The sequence below is a fragment of the Thamnophis sirtalis genome, unplaced genomic scaffold (assembly GCF_051295495.1).
Source record: "Thamnophis sirtalis isolate CommonGarterSnake01/CBP01778 unplaced genomic scaffold, rThaSir2_p1.2 scaffold_1, whole genome shotgun sequence".
Lineage (NCBI taxonomy): Eukaryota > Metazoa > Chordata > Lepidosauria > Squamata > Natricidae > Thamnophis > Thamnophis sirtalis.
Window position 1 is genome coordinate 168,786,978 of NW_028261381.1, and position 25,557 is coordinate 168,812,534.

Consider the following 25,557-nt stretch of genomic DNA (forward strand, 5'->3'; position numbering starts at 1 on the left):
CCATAGAAGCCTGTTGGAGATTTATGAACCCAGTGCAGAACTTATAAAAAGTCACGAGGCTACGCTAAGCGAGGAAGATTGTTAACTTTAGTATTTTTGAAGTATCTCTTGGATATTCTTGAATATGAGAAAATGTCCATTCAGGAGCCGACAGTAAAAAAACGAAAATGCCTTCCTTATGAACTTCCTCCACGCAGAAGACTGATAATTATTATTTTTATTTTTAAAAGGCTGTCAGAGGAACAAAACCCACTAGATTCATTAAGTTTTCTTTTTGCTAATGCCGTAACTCTAATTTATATCTCTATGCGCCGGGTGAGGGTTAGTCCTTCTTGCCCGACTCCAATTCCCAGGAAGCTTTCCGCCAATCATCCTTTCTTCTCTTTCCGATTGGTCCGCCTAGAGCACTCTCTTCCTCGTGCTAGGCGGGGCCAAAGAGAGCCAGCCAATCGGCGTTTCCCACAGTGCCTTGCGTGGGAAGAGCGAGGAAGGGGACTACGTGTCGTGTTTGCGGCCGGCTGGAAAGGGACGCGGGCGCGATGGCGACTCCCGCGGGTTCCGGCGAGGCCGACGAGCTTTTCGACGTGAGGAACAACTTCTACATCGGGGCCTTTCAGGCGGCCATCAACGAGGCGCAGCGAGTCAAGGTGAGGCCCGGGGGGCTGAGCCGGGTTCAATTCTGGGGGGAAAATGAACCAAGGAAAAAGGCGCCACCGGTTGAACCGCTGCCTGCAACGAGCGTTTTCTCATCCACCCTCGCCCACTTGGATGTCCTCCGGCTGCTTTTTCCGAGTTCAATACAATACAATAGCAGAGTTGGAAGGGACCTTTGAGGTCTTCTAGTCCAACCCCCTGCCTAGGCAGGAAACCCTGTACCGTTTCAGACAAACGGCTATCCAGCATCTTCTTATAGATTTCCAGTGTTGGGGCATTCACAACTTCTGGAGGCAACTTCTGTTCCACTGATTAATTGTTCTAACTGTCAGGAAATTTCTCCTCAGCTCTAAGTTGCTTCTCCCCTTGATTAGTTTACACCCATTGCTTCTTGTTCTACCCTCAGGTGCCTTGGAGAATAGTTTGACTCCCTCTTCTTTGTGGCAACCCCTGAGATATTGGAACACTGCTGTCATGTCTCCCCTAGTCCATTAACAAAATCCCAGACCTGGAAGGGACCTCAGAGGTCATCTAGTCCAACCCCCTGCTCAAGCAGGAGACTACCATTTCAGACAAGTGGCTGTCGGATCTCTTCTTAAAAACCTCCAGTGATGGGGCACCCAAATAACATAACCCTATTATTATAATTGTTATTATCATCATTATTATTATCATTATTATCATTATCATTATTATTACAAATGCTATTGCTTCCTTGTAGTCGTTAATTAGGTTATTTTATGGCTTAGTACCACCTGATCCGGGTTGCAAAAATCCTAGCAACAGAGAAGAGGCAGAAAATCATCTTCAACCAGTTGATGTCACTTGTAGTTCAGTGAAAGGCCTCCAGGTTCAGCGCGAGGGTGGGGTGGCAATAAAATGAAGACTAAATAGAAACAAGACCCAGCAAATAGCAATAATAGATAGCGGCCAAGAAATGAGCTTCAGAACAAGGAGTTGATGGAGTAAATATGGAGGACTTGGGAAATAGGCAGGTAATCCTCAATTTACAACAACTGGGGCCAACATTTCAACAGCAGAGGAAGTATCAACAGATGAACTGCTTTTTTAATTTCATTTTTATAAGTTAGTCTTTGACTTACAACCAAAATTTCTGTTGCTAAGCGAGACAGTGCTTAAGTGAATTTTGCCTCATTTTACAATCTTTCTTGCCAGAGTTGTTAAGTGAGTCACTGTTGTTTAAGTTAATCAATCAGAGAATACTTTTACTGTTGTTTGGTAAGAGGACATCCATCCACAACTTTTAAATTATATTAAAAATCACTGACCTACCGTATGTTTCCACATCTTTAAAGACATGTCAGTTACCCTGCTTGTTAACTTGCCTCTTTATGTCTGTGTCAGAAAAGCAAACAAAGTAATTGTTTCATTCATAAATCTGTATGGAACTGCATTTTTTTTTACAAAGCAGTTTTGAGTAGTTCAAAAATCTGATTTAAACCATATAAAGTGTATTCATTTTTATCCCCCTTGTTTCCTGTGCCTTAACCTTTGAGCTGGTCTGAGGCTGCCTTTTTCTGCTTTCATGTTTATTAATATTTAAAGAGCTTATCAAATGGCTAAGGAACATAGTTCTCGCCACAGGCTTATAATACAGGAACAAAAAATGTGTACTGTCCTATGATATCTTAATTTACTCCAGAGTGAGGGCAAACAATGGCTTTTTGAATGTTATAACTACAAATCCCAGCATCCATTGTTGTTCTCCATGGTGGCTATGACTGCTATGAAATTGAAAGAAGGTATTTGGAAAGCACTGCATCCAGAAAGGATACTTTTTCTATTTAAGTTGATAAAGCAATAATGATGTTGATCCTGACGTGTTCTGAGACTTTGAAGGAATGGGGGTGAGGTCATGCTTTATTGTGCATATGTGTGTATCGTTATGGAAATAATTTTCTTTTCTGTTTTTAGCCATCCAATCCCGAAAAAGAAACAGAGAGGGACATCTTCCTGTATCGTGCGTACATTGCACAGGTAGGCCAAACTTATCAAATGATTTGAGAAACTGCAAAAATGGCAGCTGCCAGGTTTACCTACTGTAGTCTTCTATACATGTGCCTTGAACTGAAATGGGCAGTTTTGTGTTTTGTGTGTTGTTTTTTTCCATTCAGTTTCAAACAGAATTTAACTACCTCAAGATAATTGTGATTAATAGCAACAGAACCTTAAATCCTATATTTTGATGATAGCAGCCTCCTTTGATTACTAGCTATTGATCTAGATTCTAGGTGCTTCCTCCAAACTGGGGAATCTGTTATTCTCTGGCTGCAGTTTCCATTGACCCCATGAAACTTGCTCAGTCTGTTTTTACAGAGCCATTTAAACTAGGTTAGATGTCCACAGCGTATGTTAATGAAGTCAGGATGTTGAGGCAAAGATTCTATTGTACCATCATGGCTACCATCTTGACTTTTTTTTTACCATACCTGGCAGATAGTCCTAGACCGAGGGTTTTATAGTTACAGTAGTTTAGTTTAGTTGACTTTATTGTCATTGTACATTGTACAATGAAATTAAATGCCATCTTCAGTGTATATTATAACTATAAAAATAAAACCACAAACACACATCCTTCACATGCTATATAATTGAGATTGAAAACCCGATATTGCATTAATATTGTACTATACCGTAGAATTTAATATAGTTACTGCCCTGGGATAGAAGCTGTTTTTCACCCTGTTTGTCCTTGTTTTTATTATCCTATACCGTCTGCCAGATGGTAAAAGTTCAAAAAAAAGGATGCCCAAGATGAGATGGATCTTTAAGAATGTTTTGAACTTTCTTAAGGCAGTGAGAGCTATAAAGCTCTTCCAAAGAGGGGAGATGCCAACCAATGATGTTAACCCTCTGGAGCACTGTCCTATCTGCCACTGTGCAATTGGCAAACCATACACAGGCGCAGTAAATTAAAATACTCTCTCTGGTGCAACGGTAGAAGGTCACCAGCAGTTTTTCATTCAGTTGTTGTTTCCTGAGAAATCTCAGATAGTATAATCTCTGCTGGGCCCTTTTGACCAGTATTTGATTATGGACCAGAAGATATTCTAGGGTTGGAGTTGGGTTTACATGGCTGTAGTTGTTACAATTGTTGATTCCTTCTTTTTAAAAAAGGCGGCTTTTTTCTAGGCTCATGTGGTAGTTGGGTAGTTTCAGGGACATATGCATGAAGGGGGTACAAAATGAGTGTGACAACATGGTTATGCCTTAATATTAAATTCATATTAAACTCAAAACATGTCGTTTGTTCCTGGGACCACAAAACCTAACCCTAACTTCTGAAAGATGCAAGAAGAATTGGCAACACCCTTCTGAGGCCCTGTTCTGCTTTGAATCCAAATCACATTTCTCTTATATGCGCTGCATTGTTCCTCCTTGAATAGTCAGAGGAACAAGCCACAGTGTGTTTGGTTCTCTTCTAAGCTTCTTTGTTTAAAATTGATAGTTTGTGATCTTGGTTCACATGACATACTGAGAAACCAAAGGTTTAGCAATAGCAACAGCACTTAGACTTATATACCGCTTCACGGTGCTTTTACAGCCCTCTCTAAGCAGTTTTCAGAGTCAGCCTCTTGCCTCCAACAATGTGGATCCTCATTTTACCAACCTTGGAAAGCTGAGTCAACCTTGAGCCTGGTGAGATTTGAACTGACAAATTGCTGGCAGTCAGCAGAAATAGCCTGCAGTACTGCACTCTAACCACTGTGCCATCATGCCTCTTAGTGTCCATTGTTTGTTTGTAAGCAAGAACATGTGCAACTGAATCATAAATTTTCATTTTGGGTGTTTACTCATTGCAAAGGCAACTTCAAACTTAAAGACTTGAGGGACTACAGTGATAATGTAGTTTGGATAATGAAACGTTTGTAAAAAAAACAACCAAGCTCAGAGAGCACCAAGTATCCCTCATTTCAATTCTGAGCTACAAATGTTATCCTTTATTGATACTCCTTGTCTTGCCTGCAACATTCAGTTTTGCTCAAGGTAGAAATGGGAATCTCTTTTTCCTCCTCCTTTGCACAGCGCAAATATGGTGTGGTGCTGGATGAAATCAAGCCCAAGGCTTGTCCAGAGCTCCAGGCTGTCCGGATGTTTGCTGAATACCTCTCCAAAGAGAGCCAGAGGTAAGTCTGTGATTTGTGTGTTATATAATCTGAGAGGATCATTCTTTTTTTAAAAAAAATTATACATTTTTATTGTTTAAATATGAAAATAATGAATACAGTGCAATTATTCTGGTATTCCACTTACCATAAAACAAAGGTAAAAAACAATCTAACATATATACTATTTTAAACAGTGCTAAAGGTAAAGGTTCCCCTCGCATATATGTGCTAGTAGTTCCCGACTCTAGGGGGCAGTGTTCATCTCCGTTTTAAAACAGAAGAGCCAGCGCTGTCCAAAGACGTCTCCGTGGTCATGTGGCTGACATGACTAAACGGCGAAGGCACACGGAACGTTGTTACCTTCCCACCAAAGTGGTCCCTATTTTTCTACTTGCATTTTTGCATGCTTTCAAACTGCTAGATAATAGAAGCTGGGACAAGTAAACGGGAGCTCACTCTGTTATGTGGTGCTAGGGATTCGAACTGCCGAATTGCTGACCTTTCTGATTGACAAGCTTAGCATCTTAGCCACTGAGCCACCGCGTCCCTTTTAAACAGTCCTAGTGCTGTACAATTATTTCTGACCATCATATTCTAGAGTATCACATTATCCTGCAAGGATAATTCCGGTGTCCTCTTCACAAAGCTGCAGGAAATTTTAGATCAAAACGTATTTTGGCTGGTTAAGCCTGGGCTGATTCTTTTGTGAAGTATAATCTTTGTTAAAACATTAAAACAAGACTGCAAAACCTAAACCAAACCAATAAGACGGTAAATGAGAAAAAAGAAAGAAATTAAAGGAAAAGCAAGAAAGGCAAGAGAAGAAAAAAGTTAAAGAAAAATAGAATAGAAAGAAAAGAGTATAAAGAAGCGGCTTCTGACATTCTTCACAGCACTTACAAATATAAATATACTTCGATTTCTCTCTCTCTAAATTAACGTATTTTTCTTCATTTTATAATTTATCCTGTCTTGTTATCAAAATTAAGTCACAAGTTTCTTTTTTGAAGACTAGGTCTACCTATTCTACAAAAACGAACTTGTAGTAAAGTGGTAGAAAGGTAGTAGAAATAAGCTTTTCTGGGAACACAGCTGAAGAAAATTTTAAGCAGTGTGGTAAATGCAAGTAGTCCTCGACTTGCAACAGTTCTTTTAGTGACCATTCAAAGTTACAACAGCACTGAAAAAAGTGATTTATGGCAGTTTTTCATACTTACAACCACTGCAGCATCATGCTCACTTGATCAAAATCCGGATGCTTGGCACTTGGATCGTATTTACGATCCTTGCAATGTCCCAGGGTCCTGTGATCCCCTTTTGTGACCGCCTGCCAAGCAAGGTCAATGGGGAAGCCAGATTCACTTAACAACCCGGTTACGAATTTAACAACTGCAGTGATTCACTTAACAAATGTCGCAAGAAAAGTCATAAAACAAGGCAAACTCAATAGATGTCTCACTTAGTAACATAAATTCTGGCTCCATTGTAAGTCGAGGACTATCTACTTTTCTGAGCAAGCTTAGAATAACATGTCAAGAATGTTCCATGTTGAGGGGAGGCGGGGCTGACGTGACGATACGACATGCGATTTTGAAGCTCCAAGATCGCCGGCGATATCTCTGCTGCAGGACGATCCTTTTGGACCTAAACTGTCCTGTAGAGAGAAGCAGCCATCAAAGCTGCTGAGGTTGGGATCACTCCGGAACGGAAGGAAATACAGGAGAGAGAGAGTCGAATTGGTGAGATAAATTTTACTATTAGAGAAGAGAATACCCCAAAAGATCAAAAGTAAAGTTAAAATTGAAGACAGAAGAGATTACGTGGCGAGATTGAGCCTGAGTCAAACTTAGTGTGTTATTTTTTTAAATCTTTTTATTGATGGAATCTTTACAAACACTTCTTATTTTTTAAACTGGACTGGTTTTTTCTTCTATTTCTCCCATTTTTTCCATACTTACTGATTAAGATTTTCTTTCTTTTTCTTTTTTCAACGCTCTATTGCATTTTCTTTTTAAGAATTTTTTCTTTTTTTTCTTTTAAGTTTGGAATATAAACAGGGAAGCAAAAGTAGAGGAAAAGAAGTAACACTGCCACTTTGAGGCTTGGAAACATTGTTTTTCTTTTCTTCCTTTGAACACTTGATTTACATTTCAAGGGCCTCTGAGCTTGTTTATTGAAAATGATAGCAGGTTGAGCATGGATTGTTTATACAGGTGCTCCTCCAGGGTACTATCAGTAGCTGGACTGGAGTGAAAAGAAAGCTTGACTTGAAAGAGAAAAGATTGCAGTGAACTTGCTTGGAACTTAATAAAAAAAGCCTTGGATTCTATATAGTGGCAGTTGTTTACTATTTGGAGAAAAGGCCAATATAAATGATGTTGCAGCACAAAAAAGAAAAGGAAGTGACATTGCAGATGATTATGTGAGAAATTCAAAAAATACAAGTAAGAACAGAGATCATTGAAAAGAGAATGGAGAATATTGAACAAAGAACAGGAAGAATAGATGAAAAAATTGAGAATATTCACCAAACGATGATGAAATACGAGGACAGATTTCAAAAAATAGAAGAAAAAGATGAACAAAGACATAAGAAAATTGAAAATATTGACAGTAGATTGAGCATGGTTGAAAAAGATAAGAATATTGGAATGGGAGAGCGATAGATCAGAATTTTACCTCAGATTCCAGAATATAGAAGAAGAAAAGGGAGAAAATTTGGCAGAAGTAATTATAGAAATTGATAACCAAAGGGAAGTTGATGGAAGGAAAAGACGAGGGGTTTAGAGTCTTTATAAGATATGCAGTGAAAAACAAGTTGCCCATACAAGATCTACCAAGAAAGCAATTAGAACACAAATACTACAAATAGCAAAAGATATAAGATTGCACTACTATTGGATGGATACAGGATGATGTAATGCAACGCTATAATAAAAAGTAATTTAAATTTAGTTAGAATATTATGCATAAAATGAAGTAATAATAGTCAAATAAATGATTAAAATGATAATGTATATATATATACTGTATATATACTAGATTGATAATATGAAATTTTATATAAATTGTGAGGACTATGGAAAGGATGCACAAAAGTTTTATAACCAAAGATAAACAATTTTATACAGAATACAATTTAAAGATGTAATATTACTGGATAGTTTTGGGATGATGTGATGAAATGCCATAATGTAAATTTATTCTAAACTTAGAATATCTCACATAAAAGGAAGTAATAATAATAAATAAATGTTTAATAATGATAATAATTGTATGCATATATACTGGATTAATAATATGAGATTTTATATAAACGGTAAGTGATGACTGTGTGAGGAGGCACAGAGGTTTTGTAACCAATTGACACACTGTATGTAACTGGAGGATGGTTTTTATGTTTTATGTTTGGTTGTTTAAAATAAAAAAAATTGTTAAAACAAAAGAATGTTCCATGTTTTTAACATTCCTTCTGCCAAATTTTGCAGGAGGAGGTTTGGGCCTCTGAAAAGCTGCTCATGGCGAATTTGGTGGCTGCTCCCATTTTGGATTGTGGGGGGTTTGGACATTGACATTTATTTGACAACCCCCCCCCCCTCTCTTTTTACAGGGATGCAATTGTGGCAGAATTAGATAAGAAGATGAGCAAGAGCATGGAAGTCACTAACACCACTTTCCTGCTGATGGCAGCTTCGGTCTACTTCCACGACCAGAATCCTGATGCGGCGCTGCGGACCCTTCACCAGGGCGAAAGCTTGGAATGGTAAGCGGCTTTGGGCCTCCCCCCCACCTCATTTTCTCATTTCCGCCATGTGCCAGCCTTGATCCCATCGTTGCTTCCCACCAGTTTCTTTAGAACAATTGTTAACTCCATAAAGAAGAATTTATAACTCATCCCATCGATAGGATCACAATCTATACACCCGATTGTTCTCATTCTATATCCCAGTGATGGCAACCATTTTCGGCACCGAGTGCCTAAAAGGGAATTTGCATGTGGGGCACCAAATGCCAAAAAGGGAGCACTTTGCATGCGCTTGTCTGGGCCACGGCCAGGAAAAGGAGCTGCCCTGGGGGCATGTGTGTGCTGGAAAATGAACTTCTGGTTTCCTGCGTGCGCATGCGCACCAGCCAGCAAGTCTTCCGGTTACTGCTGCGCACATGCTGAACAGCTGGCCAGCACACATTCTCACACCGGAAAATGGAAGAGCAGCTCCTCCAGTTTCTGGCACTGCCGCACACACAAAGGCCAGCTGATTATGACACACACATGAACGCCAGAAACCTGGAAGAGGAACAGGCATTGTGCGTGCCAGGCGACAAGGTTTATTAACATTTGTATGCCGCCCACTCCCTAGAGACTCTGGGCGGCTTTGCCTGTCCCTTTGAGCACACGTGTCATAGTTTCGCCATAACGGCGATATCCGATTGATAAGAAACACTTTCTACTCCGAACCGGAAACCTTATATACTCAAATAATGATACACTTCTCTTGGGAGAAGATTCTTTTTTCCCCTCTTAATTTAGTTTGTGAATCACCAAGTAGTCCCCAATTTACGACCATTCATTTAGTGATAGTTATGATGGTGCTTAAAAAAAAGAGAGGTTTACGACTTGTGTTTATAACCATCGGAATTCCTCATGGTCACACAATTAAATTAGGGCAGATGGCATCAGTCACCCTTTTAGAGCAATTTTGTCTGCTGATATCCATTTGTGACCTTCCCAGCTGTCTTCTGACAAAATCAATGGGGGAAGCCAGATTCTCTTTGCCACAGTGTGATTCCCTTAACAATAGTATGATTCGTTGAACTATGTGGTGATTCAGCTAATGATCGCATCAGTTGGCAACAGAAGTTTAAGTCCTGATTGTGGTCGTACGTCAAGGACTGCTTGTAGTACGACAAGTCAAAGGTCAGAGCTAATAAACTACTGACGTGTGAGAATCCATTAATTGATCTCCCATTCATAGAAGGAGCTCGGTGCACAGGATTATTAGATTTTTATGCCACCCATAGTCATAGGGGAGATGGGTAGCATAATAAATAGATTACATAGATTGTATATTATATTATATTATATCATATCATATTATATTATATCATTATATAGTATTATAGATGTGGTGGCTCAGTGGCTAAGACCTAACCCTAACCCTAAGGTCGGCAATTCAGCGGTTCGAATCCCTAGCATTGCGTAATGGAGTGAGAAACTTGTCCCAGTTTCTGCCAACTTAGCAATTTGAAAGCATGTAAAAATGCAATTAGAAAAACAGGGACCACTTTGGTAGGAAGGTAACAGCGTTCTGTGCGCCTTCAGCGTTTAGTCATGTTGGCCACATGACCACAGAGACATCTTCGGACAGCTCTTCAACTTTGAAACAGAGATGAACACCGCCCCCTAAAGTTGGGGACAACTAGCATGTATGTGCGAGGGGAACATTCTATTCTACTATACTATACTACACTACACTACACTGACGTATTTGTGCAAAGGCTGCTGGCTAGCCATGGTTCCCACCTGCTCCTTGAGTACAAACCCCAATGTAGAAGGATTGTCTCCGGGTACCGTTCCAGTACGGTGCTCTGGAGGGACCACCTGCCCGAGCTCCTTACCTGTCCTCTAAAGCCTTAGGCGCTTCCACGCACAGCACGTATAGTGCCTGTGCGACGCTCCACCAAGCAGCTGGAGCGTTGCGGAGATGTCGCTCGAAGGTATGACGCATGTGCGCGTGCCGCGCGGGTTCATGTGGAGGACGCTAAGCCCCATTTCAACTGTACCAGTTGCAACGGGATCCGGAACCCTCCACTGCATCCCTTAATTGTATACCAGAGTCATTGATTAAGATGGGCAGCCATAGAAATTGAACAAGCAAACAGACTCAGAGTGCATGTAATTCCCCTGTGAGCTGCTGCCTCTTAAGGCCCTAAAATGCTCTCTTTCTTTCCAGCATGGCCATGACCATCCAGATCCTACTAAAACTGGATCGTCTGGATTTGGCCCGGTAAGTTTCCCAGCCTGTCAGCATCACTCCTCCTGCCTATTTTTTTAAAAATTTATTGAAATGAATTGAAATATTTTATTAGAAGGGATGGGTTATTTCCTAAATCTTTAGGTAAGGTTCTCAACCTTTTTGAATCAACAGCAAAATATTGAATGTAGCAGTCATTCAATTATAGCAATAATTGAATTATAGAATGTAGCAGTCAGAAAATTATAGACAGTATACATATTTTTAAGACATGGTTTCAGAGGAAATTATACATTTTTTTAGTATCAATACTACATTGACTATATGGGTTATTCAGACTATACATAATACAACAATTATTTGAAAAAACTAACATAAGAGAAAAATCTTGTGGTATGCTAGAAACAAGCCCACGGCATACCTATGTGTCATGGAATGCTACGGTGGTGAAAACCTTTTTGGGAAAAGTATTTTTGAAGTTTGATGGCTAATAACCACTATTTTTGGAGTAGTACCATAAAATTATATATTGATGGAAACATAATTTAATCAAGAATGTAATGCAACAATGTTTGTTCAGTTATCTTTATTCTATGAAAGTTTATAGCCAAATATAACCAGCAATAAAATCCAGTTGATAGAAGCAATCATTCAATCTTGGTTTCACATTATAACAGTTATTAGTGATAACATTATAACTAAAAGACTTGGTTCACTCCATGGGAAGATGTTGTAAGGCCATAAATCATGCTAACGGTTACCCAACTAGGTATTAACTGACATGGTGATAATTTTTGTATATCTCATTTTTTCTATGGTGATAATTTTTGTTTATCTTATTTTTTCTAGGTGTTTTACTTTTCTTCTTTATAACTGCTATTCTAAAAGCAAATCCTTCATAAAAGTTATTGCATTGTATTCTTGATTAAATTATCTTTCCATTGATATATAATTTTATGATACTACTCCCCAAAAAAGTGGTGTTATTAGTCATCAAACCTCAAAAATACTGTACACTTTTCCCAAAAGGTTTCCACAATTTTGGCCACTACTCTAGTTGAGAATCCCTGCTCTAGGAGACAGCCTGGAGTCAGTAAGGAGAGGCCTAACTTTGCAGTTCCCTGTTTAATCAGACTGAAGACGCTCCTTGGATAAGCAGCGAAACCTTTCAAATCAAAGAGACAGGAGGTCCAGTTGCTATGACTCAACTTCCAGACAGCCCCGTTCAATCCCTCTTCTTGTCCGTTTTAAATGAGGAGGTTGCAGGCAATGAATCGGCATAAAACAGGGCGTCTCCCACAAGTCGTTTGTCATGTGACACCCCACATCTTGCAGACAGACCAGCAGGAGGTGTTTCACTCAAGTGCCTCCCTCTTCTTTCTTCTTTCTCTTCAGAAAAGAACTTAAGAAGATGCAGGAGCAAGATGAGGACTCAACGCTGACACAACTGGCAACTGCATGGGTGAACCTTGCGATGGTAGGTGCCATCCGTGGCAGTTGGCCATTAAGGGAAGTGTTGGACCCAAGAACGACATGTGTTACCTAAGACTAGCTGCCTTTATTATTCTTCACCTGTAGACAGAGTCTTGCCAGATTAAAGCAATTATTTGCACAACTATAGCTATACTGTAGAGCACTGGTCCCCAATCCCCGGTCCGCGGACCGGTGCCGGGCCGTGGAGTACCTGGCACCGGGCCGCGCAGCGGCCGGGGGCCATGATCGCTGCAGCGGCCGGGGGCCATGCAACGGCCGACTCTTCACTCATGCAGCGCCGTCGCCGGAGGGGGGGAGCTGCGCGGAAGCACAGGAGCAAGTGTGGCGAGGAGGAAGAATCCCCCGCTACTACACCACCTCCGCCCCCTCCCCGAGTCAGCCATCCCCTCAGTGAACGCCTCCGCCTCTTTCTCCTTTCTCGCCTCAGTCGGCTCGCCTGGAAGCGAGGCGAGGAGGGGGCGGACCATGCGCTGGAAGCGGAGCCCTTGGAGGCCCTGGCGGCTTCCCCGCCCGGCCTTGGTTTGTGAGAAGGAACGGCGGGAGAGGGAGAGAGAGAGAGAGAGAGAGAACGTCGGGCAGCCGAGGGCGGGGGGGGTCTTTTGAGGGGAGATGGGGGGCAGCGCACGGTGGAAAAGCGGCGGTCTTGCCCACCCCTTCCCTGCCTCCCGCCCGCTCCAGTTGCCGCAGCCAGGGGTGGGGGCTCGGTGCCTGAAGTCTTTTGCCTCTCTTCCAAAATTTCGCCAACGGGCATCGGTGAAGCGCGCTCTTTCTCTTCCTCACAAAACACATTTCCTTTCCCCCCACGCGTAGTTATTGGCGATATGGACTCTTGGAGGCTGCGCTCCCGGGTCGCGTTTCCTTTTTGCAGCCCACAAGAATGCCTGGTTCTGAGCCTCAAAAAACAAGAGTTCTCTTAAGGCTGCAAAAAAGGAATATACTTTGGTCCTTGAAGCGCTTTTCCTGTTATTTGGACATTATATATACACGTACGTACATACGTACGGTATGTATATATGCATGTATGTGTGTGTGTGTGTGTGTGTGTGTGTGTGTGTGTGTGTGTGTGTATATATATATATATATATATATATATATATATATATATATATATATATATATATATATATATATATATATATATATATATATATATATATATATATATATATATGTCTGTAGTCCATAATATAGTGATGATTTTAAAAAAAATTAGTTGAGCACATGGAATCTTTTTTCTTTTAGTATATTTTGGAGGTGGGGGCCCACTTTGTTATTTAAGATAGTATCTCCTTTTATATATGGTAGTGAAGATACCTAATACTCCCACCCCCTATTTCCCCCACGACAATCAATGTGTCATCGCGAACAACGCCCCCCCACCCCTGCGCGCGCTCAGCGGGCCACGGTAAAATTATCAAAGGCTGACTGGTCCGCGGCGATAAAAAGGTTGGGGACCACTGCTGTAGAGAAAGCAAGGGAGGAGCCATTTTAACCTTCCTATCAGCCAAACTTTCCAAGCTCCGCAGCCTCTTGCCTTCTGAAAAGCAGTCCCTCCCACCCACCTGGGAGCCCAGACTACATTCCACCCACCTGGAAGATGTAGCACAGGTGAACCTTTCCAAAGCAACTCACTAGATCCTGCTGAGACCCAGGCAGAAATTTGACCCAATTATCAGCCACCTAGGGAATTTAAACAGTGGAATATAGCAGCTACTAGAATTTCCATGGCTGGACCATGCTAGCCAAGGAGACGCATTCTGTTGTAGCCAGCCAGCAGAGCTGGCAGCAGATTTGGACAGTGAGGAGGTTGGGGAGGAACATGGGCTAGTCCTGGAGTCGGGAAGGCTCGGACAGGTGCTGTGCATCAGAGACAGAGATGGGGCCAGGGCCGTCTGACAGTTATCAGCTGTCTTCGGAGTCAGACATCAGTGAGGCAGACGAACAGCTGGAGCCTGTTCCCAGTGTGTGAATGCGCAGAGTTGTCATACAAAGGGAACAGCTAAAGATCCTTGCTGCTATCAGTATGTGTAGGACTAAATATGTGGTCCCTTTATCATAGCCCTCTGGTAATATACATAAGAGACATATTCATGGTTTCAACTCAATCTTCTGTTTAATTATCATTTATGGTGTGGGGCATTTCTAAGGCACTAACTGCTCATCATGAATATGCATGCCAACTGTTTAAAACAGTGTTCCTCCTCCTAAGGATTTCCCAATGTTTCTCTCTGCAGGGTGGCGAAAAGTTGCAGGATGCTTATTACATCTTCCAGGAGATGTCGGAGAAGTGGTCACCCACCCTGCTGCTCCTGAATGGCCAAGCTGCCTGCTACATGGCACAGAGCAAGTGGGAAGATGCCGAAGGGGTGCTGCAGGAGGCTCTGGACAAGGTGGGCTCTGAAATCTGGCTGAAAGGCAATCCTTGCAAAGTCGGGGTGAGAACCTTGTGGTTTAGTCTCTAAGACGTGTCCAACTCTTTGCGATCCCATGGACCATAGCAGAGTGTTACACCTCGACACCGTCCTCCACTGTCTCCTGAAGTTTCTCAAATTCATGTTCCTTGAGTTGATGACACTATCTAACCATCTCGACATCATCTCCTGTCCCCTCCTCCTTTTGCCTTCAGTCTTTCCCGAGATCAGGGTTTTCTTTTCCCATGAGTCCTCTCTTCTCATTGGGTGGCCAAAGCATCTGAGCTTGAGACCTTTTGCAAGCTGCTGTAGCATCAAAAGTTCCAACTGAAGCCATTGTGTGAATTATGCCATTATGTACTTGCATTAAGTCTGATGCAAATCACATTGTTAATGCATCGGTCATGATATATATCATATATCCGTGCAGATTCATATATATATATATAGGAGATATATATATCTCCTACTGTCCAGTCAGGTATCTCCTGTCTTATAAACTGGGTACTTGATACTAGCAATTGAACATTGTTTCTGCAGGCTGATCAAATATCTCCCTTCTGACCCCACCCATCATGGAAGGAATAAGGCTAACAAATGGATTAGGTCAGTGGTCCCCAACCTTTTTATCGCCGCGGACCAGTCAGCCTTTGATAATTTTACCGTGGCCCGCTGAGCGCGCGCAGGGGTGGGGTGGGGCGTTGTATCTTAAATAACAAAGTGGGCCCCCACCTCCAAAATATACTAAAAGAAAAAAGATTCCATGTGCTCAACTAATTTTTTTTTAAATCATCACTATATTATGGACTACAGACATATATATATATATATGTATGTATGTATGTATGTATGTATGTATGTATGTATGCATGCATGCATGCATGCATGCATATATACATACCGTACGTATGTACGTACGTATATATATAATGTCCAAATAACAGGAAAAGCGCTTCAAGGACCAAAGTATATTCCTTTTTTGCAGCCTTAAGAGAACTCTCGTTTTTTGAGGCTCAGAACCAGGCATTCTCGTGGGCTGCAAAAAGGAAACGCGACCCGGGAGCGCAGCCTCCAAGAGTCCATATCGCCAATAACTACGCATGGGGGGAAAGGAAATGTGTTTTGTGAGGAAGAGAAAGAGCGCGCTTCACCGATGCCCGTTGGCGAAATTTTGGAAGAGAGGCAAGCCTGAATCTGGCGACTGCCCCTCACCACCTCAGGCGGCGCTCATACCCTCCCCTTTCCTGCGCTACCGACTCCTCTCAGCCCCCCACCCACGCCTGTGGAGGGCGCACGCGTGCCAAAATCGCGCACCCCCCATCTCCCCTCAAAAGACACCCCCCCCGCCCTCGGCTGCCCGACGTTCTCTCTCTCTCTCTCTCTACCTCTCCCGCCGTTCCTTCTCACAAGCCAAGGCCGGGCGGGGAAGCGCCACATAGACGAAGTAGAGGAACGAGGAGGACAGCGAGAAAAAGAAGAGCGCGGCCAGCAACGACCGCCGGGGAAGCCGCCAGGGCCTCCAAGGGCTCCGCTTCCAGCGCATGGTCCGCCCCCTCCTCGCCTCGCTTCCAGGCGAGCCGACAGGCGAGAAAGGAGAAAGAGGCGGAGGCGTTCACTGAGGGGACGGCTGACTCGGGGAGGGGGCGGAGGTGGTGTAGTAGCTGCAGCGATCATGGCCCCCGGCCGCTGTGCGGCCCGGTGCCAGGTACTCCACGGCCCGGCACCGGTCCGCGGACCGGGGGTTGGGGACCACTGGATTAGGTCACCAATTTGCAAGGAGTAGGTAAAACTGCAGACCAGAAATAGGATTCAGGTCTTTCCTATATATATATAGGAAAGACCTGAATCCTATTTCTGGTCTGCAGTTTTACCTACTCCTTGCAAATTGGTGACCTAATCCATTTGTTAGCCTTATTCCTTCCATGATGGGTGGGGTCAGAAGGGAGATATTTGATCAGCCTGCAGAAACAATGTTCAATTGCTAGTATCAAGTACCCAGTTTATAAGACAGGAGATACCTGACTGGACAGTAGGAGAAGTGAAGAGGATTACAGTCAATCAAAAATGGATCATTGGTCAATGTATCGCATAGCTGCAAAAAAAGCAAACACAATTTTAGATTTTATTAGTCAAAATATACCTCTAAAATCACTTTTCAATCAATCTTGATCAGATCCCTCTTGAATACTGTATCCTGTTCTGAGCACCATTTTTTTTTGTGTGTGTGCAAAACTTCAAGAATCTAAGAATATGTGTTGAAAAGGTCAGTGAGGTGCTTCAGAAGATTGAAAAAATTAGTTTACAAGGGGTGCTGGAGGAAAATGGGTGTGCTTAGTTTTTCCTTATTTTATTATTTTATTGATTGGGTGCAAAAATAGCAATTGCAATTAAAACTTATATATATACCACTTACTCATCATGAAATCTCCAGAACCGTAAAGCCTACAAACTTGAAATTTGGCATGTATGTTCCTCTTGGCTTCTAGGTGCTCGCTAAGAGAGGATTTTTCAAAATGACCATCAGATCATTAGTATTTCTTATACAGTAATTAACACACTCTGATGCTAAGGAGTTCTACTCTCCCTCCCCACCTGAAAAGAACTCTGTTCCAACTGCCAGTTGCTTCACATTCCGTTACCTCAGCTCAAACTGGCAGACATTCCACTCCTTCACTCAGGAGCGGTCTGGGGCTCCTAACAGTACTAAACATCAGAACCTCACCACAATGTCTACGCCTTCCACCTATGGAACTGCTTCTGGACACAAGGCGGTGGGAGCGATATTCCCTTATGTGGTTTCAATCACTGACCACCACTGAGCTAACAGATTGAACCAGATTTCTCCCACATTGCCCGATCACATAGTTTCATCGCGAAGCATGAGTATCCAGCTAGTATACCATAAAGCACTATGGAGCACCAGTACTTTACAGCCCTCTCTAGGCAGTTTACAGAGTCAGCACCTTGCCCCCAACAATCTGGGTCCTCATTTTACCGACCTCAGAAGGACGGAAGGCTGAGCCAACCCTCAGCTCAGGTTCAAACTTTGAGCAGTGGGAATGCAGTTAGCCTGCAAAGAAAGTATGAGCAAACACACAGGGCACCAAGTCATAGATACATGTGATTGATAGCATTTTCCAGGTGTCAAAAAAGGTATTAGAAGATCCAAAATCAGAGTTTCTCAAACTCAGCCATTTTAATACCCAGCCCATGGGGAGTTCTGGGAATTTAAGACTGCACAATTTAAAGCTGCCAAGGTTGAGGAACACTAGATTTAAATAAAAAAAGACAGATATCAATTGAGTAGTAGAGGGGGGGATCTCTAAGGATCCGTGGAGTTTAGTAGTAGAAATCAGCCTTGAACAGCTGCCTGGTAGAGGATACTTATTCTTGGATTTCTGCCCTGGGCGGAAATTTTGATGCCGGAAATAATCCCCTTCAATTATAGGATTGTGGGAGTTTCAAATTTGGAACCTTTGGTCATTGCAAGCATGATCTGTTCTCTATTGGAATAAATCCTAGCCTAGGTGGATCAGATGAGTGGCTAATCCAGTTTGAGTTTTTGCATATCGCTTGTCTGAAAAATGAAATAGTGGCTGCTTCCTTACTTCCTGGCTTGCAGAAATTCTTCGCCTCTGTGGTTCAATTTCATTACCAGATCAATGGCGGATAATTTCTCTGCTCTTGAGTCCTCCAAGGCAGAGACTCCTCTGCTACCTCAACCAAGAGCAGTGGTGGCGCAGTGGTTAGAGTGCAGTACTGCAGGCTACTTCTGCTGAGTGCCGACTGCCAGCAGTTTGGCAGATCAAATCCCACCAGGCTCAAAGTTGGTTGAGCCTTCCATCCTTCCGAGGTGGGTAAAATGAGGACCCAGATTGTTGGGGGCAAGAGGCTGACTCTGGAGATGGCTTAGAGAGGGCTGTAAGGGACTGTGAAGCAGTACATAAGACTAAGTGCTATTGCTATTGCTAACTTGATGAAGGAACTTCTGTTTGGAAGGCAGCATCATATTGTGGTCCTATTTGTTGCTGATTTTTGTGCTTCTCTCCCATTCAGGACAGCAGCCACCCTGAGACCCTGATCAACTTTGTAGTCCTCTCACAACACTTGGGGAAAACTCCAGAGGTAGGCACTGCTTCTTTGCATTTATGGAGGTGGAGCGGGAAAGCATTTCAACTCTTTTGACCATAGAGGTAGTCCTTGACTTATAACCGGTTGCTTAGCAACCGATCAAAGTTACAGCGGGGCCTCCCAAAAGATATTTACGATCTGGTTCCCAAGTTCCGACAACCACTCCTGTGGCAACATGGCCACATGTGCAGTGTCCCGCACTCACAATCTCCAATTTATGACATTTTGACCAGAAAACAGCATTCACACTCAGTTTCTCACAAAGCCTCATAGTGAACAATGGGTATCCTTAATAACCTGCCACAAAAATGGCCATACGATGTGGTCAGCCACGTAATGACCTGCTTTATGACTGTCATGACTTACAGCTACAATTACCAGGGGCTACAGGCAGTCCTCGACTTACAACCATTCATTTAGTGACTATTCAAAGTTACAATGGCACTGAAAAAAAGTGACTTATGACCGTTTTTCACTCTTACAAGCATTGTAGCATCTCCATGGTCATGGGATCAAAATTCAGATGCTTGGTAACTGGTTCATATTTATGACGCGTGTCTCGGCATGTGATCCCATTTGCGACCTTCTGACAGGCAAAGTCAATGGGGAAGCCAGATTCACTTAACAACCAGGTTACTAACTTAACAGACTCAATGCTTCACTTAACAACTGTGGCAAGAAAAATCATAAAATATGGCAAAGCTCACTTAACAAATGTTTCACTTGCCAGCATAAATTTTGGGCTCAACTATGGTCATAACTCGAGGACTACCTGTAGTTGTGCCTACAACCATCTCTTTTTGGCTAGTATAAGAGTTTCAAGGAGCTTAAATAATTCTTCATTTCTGACCAACCATTTCAGGAAAGTTTCCAGATTCAAAATATAACATGTTTCCCCCCAAATAAGACCATGTCTTATTTTTCTTGGACCCTGAAAAAAATGGCTAGGGCTTTTTTGGGGGGGAGGTCTTATTTTTTGGGGTGCAGGAGGTGGCGAATGCAATCACCTCATGGCTGATCCAGCGAGGGCCAGTAGTTCTGTCTCTCCGGGGACTGTCCTGGAGATGTTTCTGGTACACTCTTGCCAGCCCCTAGCCCTGTCCACCTGGGACTGGGGGGAGTGGGACAACTCCAGGCTCCCGGAGAGACAGAACTACCGCCCCTCGCTGGATCAGCTGATCCACTGCAGTTAAGAGGCCGAGGAGCTATGAGGTGGCCAGGGAACGGAAGGGCTGCTTCCTATGCTGGTGATGCCCACACCCTTCACTAGGGCTTAATTTTGGAGCAGGGCTTACCCCCAAAAATCGGGCTAGGCTCTACTTTTTGAATAGGTTTTATTTTGGGGGAAACACAGTACCATCTCTTTGGACAGAGCAAGGATAGTCTACTCACAGTTCACAGTTCTCTCTTTTATACTGCAAAATAGTATTTGGGATTGAAAACGAAACTGAGTCCTGCAAGAAAAAAGCCAAGGAAAATTGAAATACATTAAAAAAAAAAACATTCTCCAACTCCAGATGAAACATTTTAGCCATGCAGAACTTGCAGAGGCAATCATGTTAGTTTTTAATCATTGTTCCCGTCATCTATCTTCTCCCCCCCCCCAATGTTACATTTAGCCTTAATCACTAGATAAGAGGAGAGAAATGTCCTGATGTGATGTAAACCAGGATTCTAAATCTCTCCTTCAATCTGTGAGTAATTTCTGCCTCTTCAGGATAACTATAAGCCTCTTTAGCTGTGTGTCCCCCCCCTTCACCCCCAAATTCTCTTCTACCCCAAATGGGTGAATCCAACATGTTTAGAGACCCCTCACATTCTGGATATAAATTGTTTCAACTCCTACCTTCAAAACGACGCTATAGAGCACATCAAGCCACAACTAGACACAAGGACAGTTTTTCCCTGAAACGCCATTTGGATAAACAACTAATTGCCTCAACACTGTCGAACTATGTACTAAGTCTGCATTACTATTACTCTTAATCTTCTGATCGTTCCTATCACCCACCTCCTCCCACTTATGACTGCAGGACTGTAACTTTGTTGCTTGCATCCTTACAATTTATATAGATTGTTTCCTAGTATTTGATTGCTTATTTGTATCTTATGACTATCATTAAGTGTTGTACCTTATGATTCGTGACAAATGTATCTTTTCTTTTGTGTACACTGAGAGCATATGCACCAAAGGCAAATTCCTTGTGTGTCCACACATGGCCAATAAAGAATTCTATTCCATTCTATTCTATTCCATTCTATTCTATTCTATTCTAAAGAGCAGGGCAAAATCACTCTCTTTAAAATCCAACAAATCAGGTTATTTTTCCACGGGTGGAAAAGTCAAGCGACAGGACAAGTACTTAAACCTCAACAGAGGTTGAATACCATTTTCCCTTTGAAAACCTCTCCCCCCCCCCAAACATGCAAATTGGGTGAAGAATTTCAAGGGTCTGGACATTCCTGCGACCAGAACAACACAGTCTCCAGGTAGAGCCAAAAATAAAATAAAATTCAGCCTCCTTATTCAAAGGAGGACTTGTTAACTCACCTTCTCAAGGCACTCAATGGGCACATGGATCAAGCCAACATCTCTCTCTCTGCATCCAGGTGTCTTTTCAATCCTATTGTGCCTTCTTCTTCTTCTTTTTTGGCAAGATTTGTGTTCAGGAGTCATTGGCTGGATGACTTTAAGCTGGTGTTTTTCAACATTGTCAGCTTTAAACTCCTCTTAGAGTTGACAAGGTTGAAAGGCGTTGTTCTGTCTGAAGAGCCACTTATCCAAGTTGCTTTAGTGGATTCCTACACACGATGAAATTAAGGCCTTAAATGACTCTTTCCAAGTCTAGAATCCTCAAGACAGAAGAGTAACTGATTAGGGATAATTAATTGCGGGCCTGTCCTTGATGCGCTTGGCTCCTCTCCCCACTGCCATTTTTGGCACGGGGAGCAGGAAGTGGGAACTCATCCCTTCTATCCCCTTGTTGGAGCCCTGGCCGTCTCTTTCTCCCTTGATCCCTGGCCACAAGACATTCATATGCAGCCAGCTGTTGCAAAGGAAATGGCTAGGAAAGTTTTCCTTTGCTGTTCCATCAATGATCCTTCCAGCTTTCTCACTGATCTCCGCTCCTAGCCCTCTTCTTCCCAATCCATTGTGAATTTCATGGCAGCTCTCCTGACCTCCTTCCTCTCGTGGCCACGTCTGTTGGGAGTCCCTCCTCTGCGTGGGAAAGGTCAGAGGTCGCCCGGTTCTCAATCAGCCTCCCGCTGACATAGGAGAATAGCTGGCTGGCTTTTCCCATTGCCTTGTCCTTGACCTCTGGGAGCGGAATTTGCTCTTCTCCTTTTCCGCAGGTTTTTCTTTCCCCTTCTTTTTGTTGTTCATCGCTTGGTTTCTGTCCCCTCTTCCTTCCTTCTTTTAGGTGACCAACCGTTACCTGTCGCAGCTCAAAGATGCCCATAAAAGCCATCCGTTCATAAAGGAGTATCAAGCCAAGGTAAAGCATCTCTTCTCGTTGGTTTTGCCTCCTGAGAGAGGGGAAGGGAAAGGGAGGGAGGGAGGATTTTTTTTTAATGTATTTTTGTTGTTTGTCAAACATTGCAAATTGTGGTTAAATCCTCCATATATTGCTATAAAATACCGTATTTTTGGGATTATAAAACGCTCTGGAGTATAAGACACACCTTAGTTTTTGGGAAGGAAAATAGGGGGGGTGGATTCTGCCTACTAGGTATTCATCTGGTTAGTGTCCTTCACAGCTTAGCACAGCTTCAGCATGTTAGTTTGCTGGTTGTGAGTTCGTGTGCTCTCGGTGCATATGCTCTCACACACGCCTCGTTGGTCTGAAAAGCAGCTTCTAAAGCACAGCTGATCATCGCAGGCAGCTGCAATTAGTAAAGCAGGCGAAGCACGGAAGAGATAAGAAGGCAGCGGCTGTTCTGGGTTGCCATTTTGGGCTCCGTGCCTCGTGTTTTCAGCCTCCAAACGCTCTGATCACCCCCTGAAAACATGATGCGCAGAGGTGGCGATCGGTGGCGATGTGCTTTGGCAATCCCAGCAGCCTGGAACGAGTCTCAAATGGAGCATTTGGAGGCTGAAAACACGAGGCTTGGAGCCCGAAAATGCAAGCCATTGTCTGTGGTAATCTCTGCAGCCAGGAAGAGGACGTACGGAGGCTCAAGGGTGGGGGCCTGTGGATGGTTGGGGTTACATTCAGAATATAAGACGCACCCAAATTTTCAGACTCTTACGGGGAAAAAAGTGTGTCTTATACTCCAAAAAATAGAGTAAGTGTTTTCATCAGATTCAAGTATGGGAATAAATGATTCTTTTTTTCTTTTTACGACCCTTTAACCCATGGGTGTCAAACCTGCGGCGTCATGTGACATATCGCGACGTTTTCCCCCTTTGTGGAGCTGGGGTGGGCGTGGCCTGCTTGTGACTCACCTGGCCCGCAGGCTGCCACTTTGACACTCCTGCTTTAATCCCTTTGTTTCAAGGTGGAATCAAGATGACTGAGTGGAGCTGAGCATTTACTGGCCAAGTGCCTTTCCTGACACCTATGTGGAGTTTGCAGCAGATATATTCTCTTTGCACCCTGATAGAGAAAAAAATCTGCTGGCTGCCTAGGAGCAAACTCTCAACCTTCCTAGTTGGGAGGTGTCAGTCATTGGGAATAAATGAAATAGCGGTTAAAATTTTCATTGAATGCATTCTTGCAGGAGCCCAGTTCTGGGGATTGCTCAGGCAACAGAGAAGCAATACAGGTAGTTCTCGAGTTATGACCACCATTGGGGCCAGAATTTCCATTGCTAAGCAAGGCAATTATTAAACGAGTCACAGCTAATCTTACAACCTTTGGGCTATATCCTTGCAGTTATTAAACAAATCATGCAATTATTAAGCGACTCCAGCTTCCCCCCATTGACTTTGTTTGTCAGAAGCCTGCAAATGGAGATGACTGTTTAACCACCACGGCGAAAAAGGTCGTAAAATGGGATGTGACTCACTTAACAACCACAACTACCGTATTTTCACGACTATAAGCCGCACTGAAAATCCTAAAATTTGATCCAAAACCGGCAGTGCGGCTTATAACCCGGTGCGCTTTATATGTGGAAAAAGATCTCCCAGCTGCTTTCGCGGCTTCCTGGAGCGCCAAGAACCTTTGCGCTCTTCTCCGCTCCTCGCGACTGCAATAGATGTCCAGAAGCGGCTTTTGGGGCTAATGGGGATTGGATTTGCAGCTCGATAGCCCCTGCCGCTTCTGGACGTCTATTGCAGTTGTGAGGAGCCGAGGAGAGTGTGGAGAAGAGCGCGAAGGTTCTTGGCGCTCCAGGAAGCCGCGAAAGCAGCTGGGAGAGGCGCGCGGTTTGGTTTCTCCTCCCTGGATGTCGCAGTAGCAGCCCCAAACTCACCGATCTCAGTGTTTTTCGCATCGGGGTGTGCTGCAAGAGCATGCCCCGATGCGAAAAACACAGAGATCGGTGCGCTTGGGGCTGCTGCTGCGACGTCCAGGGAGGATAAACCAAGCCGTGTGCCTCTCCCAGCTGCTTTCGCGGCTTCCTGGAGCGCCAAGAACCTTCGCGCTCTTCTCCGCTCCTCGCGACTGCAACAGATGTCCAGAAGCGTCGGGAAACGTGCGGCTTATAACCCGGTGCGCTTTATATGTGGAAAAAGTTTGAAAAATTAACGTTAATTGATACTGCGGCTTATAATCCGGTGCGGCTTTGGAAATAGGGGTCATAAATTAAGAATTACCTGTATTAATAGATTGCTATCATGCCTCTTCCGTTTTGCAAAGTAAACGTATCAAGCTCCCTTCAGTGTTTCTTCAATTCCATTTTTCTATGTTCCTTTGAAGACATCATGCCCAGAATGGGACACGACACTCCCAACTGTGAAATAACCAGCGTAGACAAGTGGGACTGCTAGTGTCCTTTGACGAGGACACACAACTTGTATTCATGCAGTTCAAGATTTTACAGGTAGTCCTCGACTTACAACCACAATTGAGCCCAGAATTTAGGTTGCTGAGAAATTTGCTACGTGAGTTTCGTCCCATATTTTGCTTTTCTCGCTGCGTTTGTTAAGTGAATCACTGCAGTTGTTAGATTAGTAATACTTTTGCAAGTGAATCTGGCTTCCCCATTGATTTCGCTTGTCAGAAGGTTGCAAAAGATGATCACACGACACCCCACTCCCCCCAGGATACAACTATATGAGTCAGTTGTCAAGCATCTGAGTTTCACGCAAACCATGGGGATGCTGTAATGGTTGTAAGTGTGAAGTAATAGTCGTATGTCACTTTTTTCAGTGCCGTTGTAATTTTGAACGGTCACTAAATGAATTGTTGTAAGTCAAGGACTGCCTGTATTGCCCTTTTTAGCTGTTGCATTGTGGGTTTGACTCTCCCCTTAGAATGTAAATCTATTTTCTTTCTTTCTTTGTGTTTTGGGCTATAAAGGAGAATGACTTTGACCGCCTGGCACTGCAGTACACTCCCTGTGCTTGAGACCTCAAATCTACAAGCATCTTCAGAAGTTGGATTCAGCCCAAGGATCTTCGCAGGAATCTCTTTCTCTGCCCTTAGCACAAAGTGGACATTTCCCTGAGTGGGCCGCAAGCAGCAAAGCAATCCGGGTTTTCCAATGCTGTTTCTTCAGTATCTTTGGGCTCCTGTTTTAAGCAAAGACTGGGTGGAATAGAGACTTGAAAATGCCAAACCTTTTCAACATTCCCAATAAATCCTCCATTAGACCGTT

General features: G+C 43.3%; 1 protein-coding gene across 1 annotated transcript; it reads left to right on the forward strand.

Annotated features, from left to right (window-relative positions):
• The first annotated feature begins 465 nt into the window (after positions 1-465).
• Positions 466-25,557, forward strand: COPE (coat protein complex I subunit epsilon). The gene is made up of 10 exons (XM_014061378.2): positions 466-647; positions 2,590-2,652; positions 4,702-4,802; positions 8,395-8,547; positions 10,736-10,789; positions 12,152-12,233; positions 14,485-14,640; positions 18,718-18,786; positions 22,215-22,289; positions 25,260-25,557. Exons 1-10 carry the CDS (start codon positions 540-542, stop codon positions 25,305-25,307), a joined length of 909 nt encoding a protein of 302 aa, XP_013916853.2. The 5' UTR covers positions 466-539; the 3' UTR covers positions 25,308-25,557.